The sequence below is a fragment of the Melozone crissalis genome, unplaced genomic scaffold, assembly GCF_028551555.1.
Source record: "Melozone crissalis strain CALT ecotype California unplaced genomic scaffold, PUWL_Pcris_2 ptg000027l_1, whole genome shotgun sequence".
Lineage (NCBI taxonomy): Eukaryota > Metazoa > Chordata > Aves > Passeriformes > Passerellidae > Melozone > Melozone crissalis.
This window is the reverse complement of record NW_026535805.1, coordinates 70,502,478-70,517,169: the sequence shown is the minus strand read 5'-3', so window position 1 is coordinate 70,517,169 and position 14,692 is coordinate 70,502,478. Positions and strand designations below refer to the sequence as shown.

Here is a 14,692-nt window from a genome sequence, read left to right as displayed (position 1 = left end):
TTGCTGTGTTTCTAACACCATGTTGGTGCTTCACAAGTTCTTACTGGTAGTGACAGAGGATGGGGAGCTGACAGAAACACCAAACTGCAAGCACTGTCTCCAGGTATGGTGACTGGAACCCTCCAGGGCAGCCACACTTCTTTACTGACCTAAGAGGGAGATATTCTTTCCAGATGTCGCACCTGGAATTGCTTTCCAGAAAGACGCCACAAGTGTCTCGAGCAGGCAGCAATGTTCACCTCTGTCAGAGGTGCACAGTGAAAGGAGAAAGGACAGAGGAGGTGGGGCTGTCCAAGGGACAGAGCTGGAGAGGGGGGCACAGATGGCGGGAAAGGAAAGAGAAACTATGACCAAAAATGCATGTAGGATGGTTTTCTGTCAGGTATGTAAGTATAATCAGTATATATACATATACTTCATACATATACTTCTGTATGCCTAACTTTTGTGCCTTGCTCCCACCCCTTTGATACAGATTCTCAGGAATTACTTCTGATCAATGCTCACCACCACAGAGTGGAGCCCAGCTGATTCAAACATTGGTCCATCTGTGTGTGTCTTAAGCTGTCCCCTTCCACATGATGCTCCAAGACTCCAGTATCCTCAGGCTGCCAGCATTTTCACCCTGGCTGCAGGCTCCAGAGTGTTATGGTCCCTCAGAAAGCCGAAACAGTGTTTAGTTGCTGCACTGATTTCTAAAAAGAATCAACTGGAAAGACTGGCAGATCTCAGCTCCTCTGACATGCCTCTCACCCAACACCCAACAACAGCACCTTCCTTTGCTCTCCTTTCTCCAAAAAGCACCTGGTGCTCTGGCTTTGCAAGGCTCTGGAATGCACACAGAGCTCCCTGAGATCTCAAGAACTCATTGCAAAGACACTGTTTAACTCCTCTAACTTCAAGATGAAAAACAGGGCCTTTACTTGGGACAGAAATCCTGTAATCGGTGATTGCAATATCATATGGCATTTTAGATCTGGACTGAACTTCCATCATTAAACTTATGCATAAGAAATCAAATCCTCTGACTAACGAGATTTATGGCACAAGTGGCTTAGAAATATTCATTAATCTAGAATTCATTAGCAGAATGGATGATGATATTACTGCAATAATTTTGTGCACCATAAAATCCATTATAAAATACAGTGATATTACTGGTGCTCATGTTACGCTAAAACATGAAATAGGGTTATAGCAAATAAATAAACCAATAGAAGAATCAGACATAGTTCCTGGTTTCATATCTATGCTTAGTCTTCTCATTTCAAAAGTATATCCTTTGAGCAAAATAACATAGTTTTTGTTGTGTTTTAAAACAACTTTCTGTAGACTTGTTAGAGTACATACTGCTGTAAAAGTTACACTTGTAAATGGCTGTATTTTTAGGCCCATCCTCAGCAAACAAAGGCTACTGATCTCTATCAAACACATTCTCTGCAGCCACATAGGCCTGTCTGTTATTTAAAAAAAAAAAACCCACGCCCTTAAGAGTGACTTTTCAGGCAATTATTGCATGCCTGTGCTAATCCACCATTAGTCAGTGACAGGAAATTATCAGAACAGCAGACAGCTTCAGATATTACTGTGCTCTGTCATGCTGGATGGAGACCTAGTTGCTTTGACAAGCAGCATCTCTCTGGCATTTGAAACAAATCAGTGTTGCTGGCCTGACACTGCAACTTCTGTTTGCTGTCTCTGATGTCTCTAATCAGAGGGCACACCTCACTAACAGGGAGTTCTGCACAGCTTAAGGAGAGCTTAGTCCTTTAGGGGGCATTTCTTGAGAAAGGTCCCACTGGGAATCATAATTTTCTTCTATGTTGGTTATTTCATCTCATCCTCCATATTATTTCCACCTTATCAAGCATCAAAAGCCTAAAGAAAAACACCAACTAAAATGCCTTCTGTGGACTGATGCCACTCAGATTCACCTGAATTCAAAGGTGATGTCTTAGTGCTTCACCTAGTGATTAAACCATAAAGGGAATTTATTGAGCTGAAGTGCAGCCTTCCTAGGAAAGGGTGACTGCAGCTCCAGGAAACAGCATGAAAATAGGGCTGAGATGTAGTATCTGCTGTTTGAACTGAAGGCACACCTATTTGGCTACCTGAACACACAATCCTGTGCTACTGTTCAAGCCTGATTGCTAGTGAATGATGCAGATCTCAACGTTTTCTTTTCATCTCTAAGAGATAGAGCACATAACTTCTCATATTATCCTATCACTCAGCCTCGTCTCTGACAGCAGGATCACTGGCAGAAGGGAAAAGGCCTGAGGAGATCTGGTGCTGCAGCTAGCAAAAATCCCTGGATAAAAGACGTACCAAGAAGCTTTCTGAAGGCAGCTACATGCCCACACTCCTTGCTGGGGAAAGCAGGGGTCACCATGGACCCCTGGTTTTGAGGAATCTGTTCTGTTCCCTCACACCACAGATCTTCGGGGCAGGCAGCACAAGCACTCCAGACCAAGAGACAGAACTGGTTAAGATAACCCGCTCCTAGATAAGGTACAAGAACACCCTGCGAACGTCACACCCTTCTTATCTGAAGCTATGAAATGCTTCATGCTTTTACAAATATTTTTGAAAAGTAAGCATTACACAGCTGAAGTTTGCAACTTTTATCAGGGAAGTACTGATGTTCATCAGAAATCAGTCTGCATAATTACAAATGCACAACTGTAATTTTTATCAGAAACTAAAACCAAAGAGGTCAGAAAATTTAAAAAAGGCCCCTACTTGCTTTGAGTACTATTTGCGAATGTATAATATTCTCACACTTTTGGTTTATAACTGTATCTTAAAAAAAAAAAGTCATTTATATTCATTTAATGCTCAGTGTGTCTCAGTAGTCTCATTTACAGAACCACACACACTTTGGTTATGCTCTTTGCTGGCTAAGGATAAAGGAGAGCATACAAATTCTAAATCTACTGTTTATATTGTAGTAGTGGTATGTCTGTACTGGCTGGCACTAATCAGGGTGACTACAACAGCAGAAATGTGTACAATATACAGACACACAGTGAAACACAGCAATGTTCAGTGCTTCAGAAAACAAACACGTAAGATATGGGAAAAGATGGCAAACAAGGGCAAGGAAAGCAGAGATAGATCATTTAATTGCTTATAATTCTGTATTTATCATGCAAATAACACTACTATAAATTCAACTGCCTTACTGATCAGTGGATTGTATACTGAAAAATTATTAACTGTTGATCAAGCAAGCAATGGCCAGACATTGCAATTATTTATTTTGAACAGCTCTATTGAGGTGAGTCATTTTATGGATGTCTGCAGATCCTACAGTAAAGTGGCAGGCTCAGCCCCAGTTACACCCTGTTATGGCTGTGATGCCAATGCTTCCTTCCTCCCAAAGGTGAATTACAGTAGGGTTTTACAGAGCAAAAGCCTTCTGAGGTCTCAGGCATGTTGACAGCATTCCTGAAAATGTGGACTTTAGCTTCTCTTGCAATTTTACTGTATACTTATTAGAAAATGGTTACAGATATAGAAAATGGATATAGATACTTTATCAACAGGCTAAAATGGAAGGCATGACTACACAGCTATCTAGGGCAAGGTCTGCACTACTTTTAGAGAGGTAAATAATAAAGTGTACTTTGACTCCTCTGTCATCTGGGCTGGAATACTTGCAGTACTCCTCAAGGAAAATAAGGCAGCATTAAACAAGTTGCTCTGAAATAGTTACAAGTGAAATAGATACTTCTACTCAGACCTGATCTATGAGGAAAGATACATGTAACCCACTGGCATGGAATCCTACTCCTTCCAAACAGAAGAAGGGGAAATTTTGTTGTTTTGTCAGCCCTTCTCAGCTTTCTATGTAGATTCTATCACACTGTGTTACACAAATACTGCTTCAGTACTGCAGGTATCTGCACACAAAGCTATGCTCATTTAAAATTCTACCACAGATAATATAATATTTCAGTTTCCAAATTCTGATATATAATAAATTCAGTGTTCAAAATTACCCTAAATGTGTCCCCCTCAGAGGATCATTGGCTGTGCTGGAAAGCTATCATGAGTTCAAAAGCTCTTGCAAAAATGCAAAAGATGAAAAAAGGCTTATGGATTTATGAATGTGATTAGAGCTATAGTTCTTCAGGCAAGATTGCTTCCTGGTTGGGGAAAAAAAAACCAGAAAAATTGAGATCTCTCCGGGAGAGGAATTCAGATGAGCAAAAGCAGCACTCTAACATTACCAGTATTTTTTGGACGAGCAAGAAAAGGAGAGGGACAAAACCCCAGTACACTAGTCTGAGCACTGAAAGAAGCATTCTGCCTGGGCAAAATTATTTTAAATCAACAGTTACGTATTTATAGCATATTTTGATCTGTAACTGCTTCAGCATAATGTAGTACAAAGTTATTGTTGAATATGACAAAGAACACTTTAATCTACTGAATGTGCAAAAAGCGTAAATGACTTCTTAATGGCACTTTTGTTTTGACTGACAGAGATTTATGTCAATGAGAGAAAATGTTTTAATGAAAGGAATTGCTACAAAGCATAAGTGTATGCTTACTTCTCATATGTATGTGAATGAGACAGACATTAATAAAGAAATACAGCTGCCTGCAATATCTGGTCTTTAATCTTCCTTATTCTATTTTTAAATTCATGACGGAGGTATGGTATTTTGATAACACATTAGCACAGTTCTGACATAAAAATGGCAATACCTATAAATTATTGAATTACATCTTTTAATACGAGTATTGAAGATGTCAAAAGTCTTGCAAAGACAGAAACCTGTGAATATAAAACTACCACAACTAATTAAAAATTATGTCCTCAAAGATTCCCACTCCCCAGGCTCTGCACTCTGCTTGCTCTTCACTTTTGCATCCTCTCCACGTAACAGGAGCACTACCAGGAAAAATTGTGGGTTTCATGCTTAGAGCATGTAAGAATTGGATTTCACACAAGTCTCGGGCTTTCCAGCCTATAAAACTGCTTGCAGATGTGTCCCATCGATGGCAGTCGTCTCTGCCTGCACTGAGGGCACTGCTGTGCCTGCTCTGGGACTCCCTTACGTGGGGGGAGCAGGACAGCAGGAGAGAAGGGGACAGACAGGTAAAACAGTGTGAAGACTGCTAAGGCAAATCCAAGCAGAGAAAATGCCTGAAATAATTACTTGTTGTGAGCAGCACTACTTTCTGATGACAAAAAATTGATACTGGGTCACACAGTAGCAACAAGAGCAACAAGAGTCCTCTTCCAACACATGGCATGTACTCTGTGCAATTAGAAAAAATGGGACAGGATCTCACTTCCTGAAATAAATCTGTCACAAACTATAAACTATGTTTCACCTGGAAACCATACACATGACTGCCATGCTGGTTTTCAACCATCGGGAAGTCTTTTAACAGACTTTGAGAGGAAGTTAATGATGAATTCACCCTTCAGCAGAGCAGCTGAACCAAAAGCACCTGCTGAAATCCTTATGGGGCAAAATATCTTGGCAAGGAAAATGCTGCCTTATATATTTTCAGCCAGAAACTGAGTATTTCTATGCGTTACTCTCATCTTAAAAAATTATATCCACTGATTATCTAACACTTTAAAGATAATACAGAAAATGCCTGAGTGGGGCAACTACTCTATTTATCTATTCTTTCTCCCTGAATTCAGCAGATTGCTCTGGTTTTTACATCCAAAAGGTGCAGCCCCTCTCTCATCTGCTTGAACTGATGCAATTAGTGAGCTAAGACGAGCACTGCCACAAGCACTACGCATTATCATTGTTCCAGTCTGTGTCCAAATTATATTTAAAATAGTTGGCAAAGAGTACTGGTGAAAGAGAAATGAAAGATTGCTCAACACATCCATATTCTACAAGTTTTCTCCTGTACAGAAACATTACTCTTCATATTTGCATGTAAGAATTTGATTTTCTTTCATACTAGACTGCAGCCAGTACTAGACTATTATTACTGTATTATACACATGACCAAATGAGATTAACAGTACATAATAGTGAAGAATGAACAATAATTAATAATAATTAATACCAAGAAATAACCAATTAATAGTGAATATTTTTTTCTGTAATACAAACTTTTCACTCTTGCTTGAAACAATACACAACAAAATAAAAACATCCCTTAAAACTAAAAGAAAATATTTTCCTTTTTATATATTTGTAAAATGAATCAACTGTTTTTTTATTTGACGACATCCACTGCTATAGAAAACAATGCAGGCATTACATTTTGTACATAACTCTCTCTCACAAGAATACAAAGGAACACCTTTTTAACCAAGTGCTTACCTACAGTGTGTCCAGCAAGACTAATAACAAGTTACACTGATTCACAGTGTACAACGTAATTCTTTTGCAAAGGTCCAAGTTTTGCAACTTCTCTCATTAAAAGCCCCAATCATGAGTATTTCAGCAAAAACAACTGCTTTTTTTATCTTCTAAAATTAGAATACGCTAACCATTCTAATTTTTATTTAAGCTTCTAAGCAATTATATTTTTAAAAAATTCTTACAAATATCACTGACTTCATGAACCCAGGCTTATGACTGCTAGTATATTTGAATAAAATAAAATCAGTGAAAAGTATTGCACATTTTTTGAATAATGTGCTACCTCATACATTCCATCATAAATCCCAAAGGTACGTCAGAAAGTCTTTAAGTGTTTTCTGGCGTGTGCTACGAACCAGTAGCACACAACCAGCAACCCTTGGGTTGTCTAAGCAACATGATTCTTTAAAAAATAAGTTTTAATTCTCTCCAGGAAGAACAGATCCTTATTTGGATATGAGTCTGAACTGTGCCTTCTCTCTAAAACTGTGTAGGAACATCTCCATGGTCGACAGAGAAATTTAGTTGCTATAAAAGAGAAAAACACACTTCCAGAAGGTCCCTTTGGTGCCCTGTCCTGTCCTTTCCCTGTGGCCTCACCCTGTCAATCATACCTGAGAAAATAGTGCAAGAGATTTCTGGCACACATGCACAATCTCATAACTGATGGTTTTGAGGTAACTCTTAGGAAAAGTCACAGAGGGAGAGAACGAACACTTCATTATTGAAGTCTCAGTGTTACAGTGTACTAAAAGAAGGAAGTTTCATGTTAACCAGCATCAACCCACTATAACCTGACACAGATGAGTAATAATCTGATATCATTTCCCAGATGAATAATCTTCTCAGTAAAAACTGCTAAACATTATCAGTTGCTGTTCAGACAGCCCAGCCGTGATGAGTCAGGCTGCAGGAGCACCTCAAGCCTCGGAGAAGCCGGAAACCTGCCAATGATTAAAGGCAGAAGCCTCCAAAACGAAAGAGAAATAAGGCTACCAGCTTGTTTACAAAAGTCTCCATCATTAAGGTCAGACAGACCTTGCAGTGCTTTTTCCTCACATGGTTATATCAACATGTGAAAAAGGCTCGTGTCTCCCCAGTTGACACAGTCACGCCACACAGCCTCCTTGTGTGAACACAGGTTATGTTGACAGAGGAGGGTGGCTGGCAGGCTGTATCATTTAGAGATGAGGTCTAGTTACACCAGCTGTAAGCCCATCTTGTTGACATCTTGGTTTTACCTAAGGCACTCTGCTAACATCACATCTATCCCACAGAAGTGCTATAGTGTATGGGAGACAATGTAATGCCATGCTGTGTACAATACAGTTTCCCTGCTCTAACAAACCTTCAGAAACATTTATCATGGGCATGGATTCATCTCTTCAAATGGTTAGCTCATTTTTCTAGGATTTAACAGTATTGATCCTTTTCTGTAAGAATTCCACTATTATATCATCTGCATTTTACAATGAAGGTGATGTCTATAATTTTTATGCTGCTTGAGTATTCAAAAATACGTGACAAGACTTTATTACAACACTTCTCTATAGTCACTGGTTTTATTCTAGTGTAGCATGGGCTTACAAATGATTTTCTTTAGTCAGGAAAAAATCAGTCAGCAAGCAAGTTGCTTAATGTTGTTTACAACATCTTCTTAAGGTCAGAATTAACATACATAATAATCATTTTAAGGAGTGACACTGTGATGCATCAAGCATGAAAGAGGTCAAGAATAAGTCCACTAATAGTGTCGTCTTATCCTTATATATATCCCAATATTCAAAAGCATCTAGGTTTCAAGTGGCTCAGTCTCCTTCATGAATTTTTGGGATAGTTTATACACATAAATACACATCAAATGGGTTCCTTCATGGAGTGAATCAGTGCAGAAATATTCTCTTCCTTGCCCTTGTAGGAGCTGGTTTCCTACTACACTGAGCTGTCAGGGTAGCCCAGGGAAATCAATGCCTGAACTCAGACACTCAGGCTTGGTGCTTGAATTTAAGTGGTATGAACATGCCCACCTCCAACAGCCTGTTTATTTTCACACAGAAGTCTGCTGAAATTCCCATAGATTTTGCTTAGAGCTCCATTGGCCGAATATGATTTTCTGATTTATTCTTTACAGGTTTCTCTTTTTCATGTGCAGCATTATCCTATTGCTTTTGAATAGTCTCAAGACTACACATCTCCACTACTACATAACAAAGAATATTTTAATGTTTAATATAGCTACATTTTTTTAAGTGGCTTAGGAGAAGTGCACTAGGCTGTTTACAAAGGGATTACCTACTGTAAGCATGATTTAAATACTTTACCTTACTTAAAAATTTTTAAACTTTTCTATTCATCTGCAGACAAAAGAGGCTGAACAACACTATGTCTCTTAGATTTAATTGCTGGTCCCTGAAGCAACCAATGTATATCACTGTATCAAAAGTGTTGTGGTTGTTGATGTTGAGGTTGTGCTGATCAACTAAACAAACATTTCAGCTGTCAGATTTGACAGTGACACACATAAAACATCCTCTTTATAAAGTGGAAGCAACATAAGCACACCAGGGAGCAATGTACTATGCATTCAACCTCCTTCCAAAGCAAAGCAAGAAGCACACCTAAATTTTTTCTACAGTTGCATTAAAGGAGCAACTAAGGGGGAATGGCCTAACTTCATGGCATTTCAAGACCTTGAAGCAAAACTGAACTAGTCTTCTCAACAGAGTTAACAGTGTTTTAGTTGTTTCCCTTACAGTGGATACATTGGTAGGTCAGGAGAAAGAGTATTCTGGGCAGTTTACAGTCAGGTCTCACTACATGCCAGAACAGAAAACATCCAATCTCACTCAGAAAGGGATAAAGGGGGAGAGAAATAATGAACTCTTCCTTGAGCATAGTCATTCTAAATTATAAGCTGTAGGATAAAAGACCTAGTCAAAACTCTATTATGGCAACAAATTATATGCTTTATCTAAATATAGCAGAGACATTGCAAAAAGACACAGTCCTTCCCTGCCCTGCTCTGTTCAGTCCGTTTCTATAGCACACATTTACACACATATTTCAGCCACTGAAGTGTTTACAGATGTTTGTGAGATAGAGCCCATTCTACCAATTTAAAGCTTGTAGAGTCATGCAAGACACAACTGTATTTCACGGGGAAAATTTGAGTGTGACATACTTGCCAGAAATACTTCTGAAACATTGTCATACATTTTAAAGAGGCATTATGAACCTGTGTCAAACAAATCTGCAGGCTAATACTTTTTCTGATTTTTTTTAACTGACATTGTTTTAAAAATTTAAGACTTAAAAGTTTTAGGCTCACACACTGATAGGAAAAGTGGTGTGTACATACAACATTCTGTCACTGAGGTATAAGCCAGGTGTGCTGTAGGAAACTCAAGACATAAGTGCTCCTAAGTGGAGACAGGTGCATTTGGAAAAATGTCCAAATTTTCTAGCCACTAATCAGAAATGAAGGCTAGATACACAAGTAAGGTCTATTTCCTTGTTGCTTAGTCTAGTTTGTTTTTTTCACTCTGAGTTTGATTTCTGCAAGGACATGCCAAAATCAGAAAACCAGACTCCCAAGGTATGTGAGTTGGATGAACACTGAGGTGTTGTTTTCTTATAACTGTCTGCCATGCCAAATGAGGCATGTTCGCTCTGATGCGAGACACAAACATCAGTATAAATCCTGGAGTTATACAGAATTGTATCAATGTATATTCAACTGAGGTCAAAGATAAGGCGTGCTGATTATCTTCTCATGAAAACTTCTCATGCACTGGTCAGCATTACAATGAAATAGTAATTATTCATTATAATGGTAGTATTTATTAATCCCTCCAATTAACCCTTGATCCCTCTGAATTCAGGTGAATAACACTGGTGCATGTGACACCAAAGGATTAATCTCAGTCTGGGAAAACCTTTCCTACTGAATTGTGAGCAACCAGATAATTTTTTCCTGCCAGGACAAAAAAAAAAAAAAAAAAAAAAGCACCTTGTAATAAAATACCAACTAGATTATTATTATTATTATTATTATTGTCATTTTTTTCCCAATATTATTTTTCATGTTTACCTTTCTTGCATCTCGTATCATCTTCCGAACAGTTTCCTTTATGGTGTAAGGCTGTGCTCGTGGTGGATGAAAAAGCAGATCAATATTTGTGCCACCAGAAATTCCAGGCATCAGATAGGGCCAACCTAAGTCAAGATTTGGAGCTTCCACATCGGATTCAATGGGCCAGTAGGTTCCCGAGGAAGAGGTGTCATCGATGGCATGGTTAGAGGAATAAATTGTGTTTTGGGGAAGTTTGTGAACATTGTTCAAAATATAATCAATTTCCTCATCTGCTAAGAACTCTGAGCATCTCTCTTTGGAAAGAAATTCTTTGTAGGCTTCTAAACCTCCTTCAATCAGAGCATCAATAGCTATTCGGTACCATTCCTTGTAATGAGGTTCAATATAGTTGTCTGATCTGCATTCATCATGTAAAGAGGACAGCAAAGATGAAGTTTCCATTTTCACATGTATTTTGTATGAAGTCTTTTAAGAGTCCATTCATGAGCAGATGAAATGTATCTGCAAAGAGAAAATAAGTAAAAAAACAGTGAAAATATTTCTCGATAACTACGACACACACACAGTTATAAACTAAAATACTCTTCTGGTAAAGTTGCTCCAAGTTTTTCCAGCATTTTCCAAGATGTTAAAAATATTTTGAAAAGGCTCAGGGACTGCTATTGCCAAAAATTAAATATTAAGGAGATAGATAAATATTAAATAGACAGATAATACTATACTAGAGATATAGATAAAGAGCTTTTGCATAAAGTAAACTAAACACATAATTCAGTGATTTTGGGAAGTTGGTATTACAAGCTATGTCAGAACTCATAGCACACCAAACATCCATACCAGTAACACCAATACATACCCAATGCATGTTCCAATACATTGTCATAGGTCGTGTTTCAACCTTTGCAACAACTGACAGAGTACTGTCTAAAGAAACACCTCAGAAACCAATTAAATTTCCTACTTTTTCATACATTACTGAATCTGCAATGCATTTATTTTCTTTGGCTTCTTTGAAACCACAGTCATTCAGGTACTTCTCCTTATCTATCTGTTCTCCCATGCTGATCTAATCCATTTGTTGCTCCCAAGCAGGACCAGCCTAGCTCATTTCAGTGAGTTATGAGGAACTCCAGAAAGATTTATCCTCCCACATCTGGGATCAAACTCTGAATCAGCAATTTGATGTCTAGTTTCCACCCTGCTCATTCCTTCTGCCAAAAGGAGCGGCTGCTTTAATCTTTCTTTTTTTTTCAAAACATTAATAACAAGTTGTTTACTGCTGATGTTTTATAAATTCATTTTTACACTTTATTTCATTTAGCAAGTTCTGAGAGGGTTGCTTTGTGCTGCACATTGGAGATTTAAGAAAGAGAGAGAACAAACACACAATGTTTCTTCCTTCACATTTCTGCAACCCTCAGTAACTCACCAAAAAAAGGGGGGGAAGGTGTTTCAGGGCAGCAGCATCAACATAGCCATGTAAAACAAAAAGAAGGTAGCACATCTTCCAGGTCTAGGGCATGAAGCTTTAGAGAAAGACTGCAGAATTAAGAGAAAGACTGCAGAAGTAGGAAGAACATCCAACAAAGGCAGAATAGTTATAAAAAGCTTGATAGCTTGGAAGTTAACATTGGGTTTCCCTACAAGCCTAATTAACAGTATAGCAGTATAATAGCAAAAAATCATATGGAGTTCTGATTTCATTTACTGGCATATAAATGTAACTTAATTCCCTATTCCCATCAAGACCTTCCAGATATTTTTGCAAACAGTGCAATTGCTTTCTACTGTCTGTTGGGAACAGTTTAAACCTTCCTGAAAGGAAATGTAAATTAGCTATATTAACCTAAAGGAATGAAAATAAAAATCTCCATATCTACTGATAGTTCAGATACCAATTAAATGTTCAATTAAACCAAGATTTATAAGGAACTTAGGAAGTCTGAGGTTAAAAAAAAGACCAAGAAATAAAAATCCAGATCTGAAGCTGGCATCAGCATGTCATATGGAATAATTCCATTTGAATCCTGTCTCTCAGCCAAGTAGCAGGGCAGATCTTCCCAGATAGGATTGCTTTCGAGCCTGGGGGAAAGGAGTGTTCCCTGCTGCTTCAAGAGAAGCTCTTTGTGGTGAACTGGAAAGCAGAACACGAAAGGGATCTGACTGCTCTCCCCCAAACTAAGAACTACATGGATTCCTCTGTCAGCTACTCAGGGCTTCATTCTACACTGCTCTCCCAAGAAGAAATGAAATGTTACAAAACAGGAGCAATACCATTTCCCTTCTCACAGGTGCAGAGACAGCCTGTGGCAGAAGGTGACGGAGAACCAAGCACACAGTACAGGCAAGACAGATCCAAAGATTAAACTCTTAACATATTGTAAAAATAAAAGTCACATCAGGACCAGCCCAATTGTCCGGACCAGGTTTTCAAGACATTTTAGACACAGAATGAAGAACAACCTAGAGTACAAAATGCAGGTACTCAGCTGAGTTGTTCCCAAGAGTCTGAACAGTAATACAGGTGACTTCATTGAGATTCCAACACACCCCTCTTTTAGGGCCCTCCAGGACAAATCATTCTCTAGTCACTGCAGTAACGCAGTCAGTCTTAAAAGTCAGTCTTATTACGACATGTAAGAATAAATATGATTTTACAAAGGCAAGTGAAAGATATTCCTAAAATTCTCACTACTTTGGAACAGATATACTTCTAAAACAGAATTTTTTCCATTGACTGCATATATACAGTCGTGAAAGATGTGTTTATTTCAAAAGCCTGTCTGAATTTATTTTTTCTTCTTCTCATTCTGCCCTTTGAAAATAACTTAAGGGAATAGGAGACTATACTTAATATGTAACATTGTGCAATATCAAATATTGTGTGTTATGAACAAATAAAAAGTAAAACAATTATTACTTGTGTGTTCTGCCTCACATGCATTTCTTTGATTTGGTTTGGTTCTTTCATTTGTTTTTCACAATAGTATAGTATATTGCTTGACTTTTCATTGAACATAATGAATTACTTAAGTGTGGAATAGGTCAAATAGAGCAACTTATGCTCAGACTTATGCTGCAAGCAGGGTATAAATATAAGTAACCTTGAAAAGGTGAGACTTCTGGTGCAACATCTTCCAAACAAGAACAGTCATTCTACAGTGAACATCTTTGAAGCTGATGTTTGATTAACAAGTGGTGTTTAAAAAACAAGCTTAAAGCAGTGCACATTAATTTAAGAAAGTAAATGTAAAATTTGCCAGCATAGAAATAAATCACAGAACACTTGAGACAAATGAAAAAATTTTAATCCTGGTTTTTGAAATTAAGGACATCAGCATGAGATACATTCCTTTGAAACAAAAGAGAACTCCTAAATTAAAACAGTGGCTTCAGGTATACTTGACAAAAGCTCTGCATGTCTTTACACAGGTATTTTTCTCCTTAGAAGGTAAGAGCTACTGTGCAGAAACCAAACCTGTGAAACCATATATTTCTGCATAAAACAGCAGAGATTTGGACAAAATTCTTAATAACTTTTTGATGTCTTCTTCAACCACATATTGTGATTTCCGCATAATAAACTTGATTCTTCAAAGGTCCTCCTCAGGTCAACAATTACATTAGCAAGGTTGTGCAGAATGAGGCCCATTTCTTGAGGCTTACAGATCTTTATCACACTTTATGCACACGATCACAAATTTTACCAGCACCGGAAAGTCATCCTTCATCCTCTGAGAAACAACCTGGCCTGCTAATCCCAGCCCATCTTCTCTACCTGAACACAGGGATCATTCACTTAAAATTTTTTTAATAAGTGCTATTAATGGCCTTTAATTGAATTTAAACTCAAATGGAGCTACAACTGGATCTTCTGCTGAAGAACACAAATGCTGAATCCTGTATTGATGTGATCATCTTGTCCTTCTATTAACGTGCTCAGACCTTTCTAATGCCATTACCAGGAACCCAGCAAAATAAGGCCTTTTTCTATGAGTAAGAAGTAACTATGCCTTTATACAGAAAGATTTGGAGAATATCTCAAACTTCACAAATGCAGCAGATGACAAATGTCCACTAAAGAAAATTATGCAACATTATACAGGGGTTTCAGATTAGTACCTAGAGATAAGGAGCTTCCCTGCCATACTAACATTCACAAGATTTGAAAAATTTCCTATTCAGCAACTTTAAGGGAGCAGCCCCAACTCCAGGCTTGTACAGCCAGTCCTTGGCAAGGGCCTGG

The 14,692-nt window shown here is 38.1% G+C and overlaps 1 protein-coding gene across 1 annotated transcript in view; it reads right to left on the bottom strand.

Moving 5' to 3' along the window:
* Nucleotides 1-10,887, bottom strand: part of FAM83B (family with sequence similarity 83 member B) — a 44,331-nt gene extending 33,444 nt beyond the window's left edge. The window contains exon 1 of the mRNA XM_054280579.1: nt 10,444-10,887. Within this exon, the coding sequence (XP_054136554.1) occupies nt 10,444-10,887 (444 nt within the window). The remainder of the gene's footprint in view (nt 1-10,443) is intronic.
* Between the last annotated feature and the right edge of the window lie 3,805 nt (nt 10,888-14,692).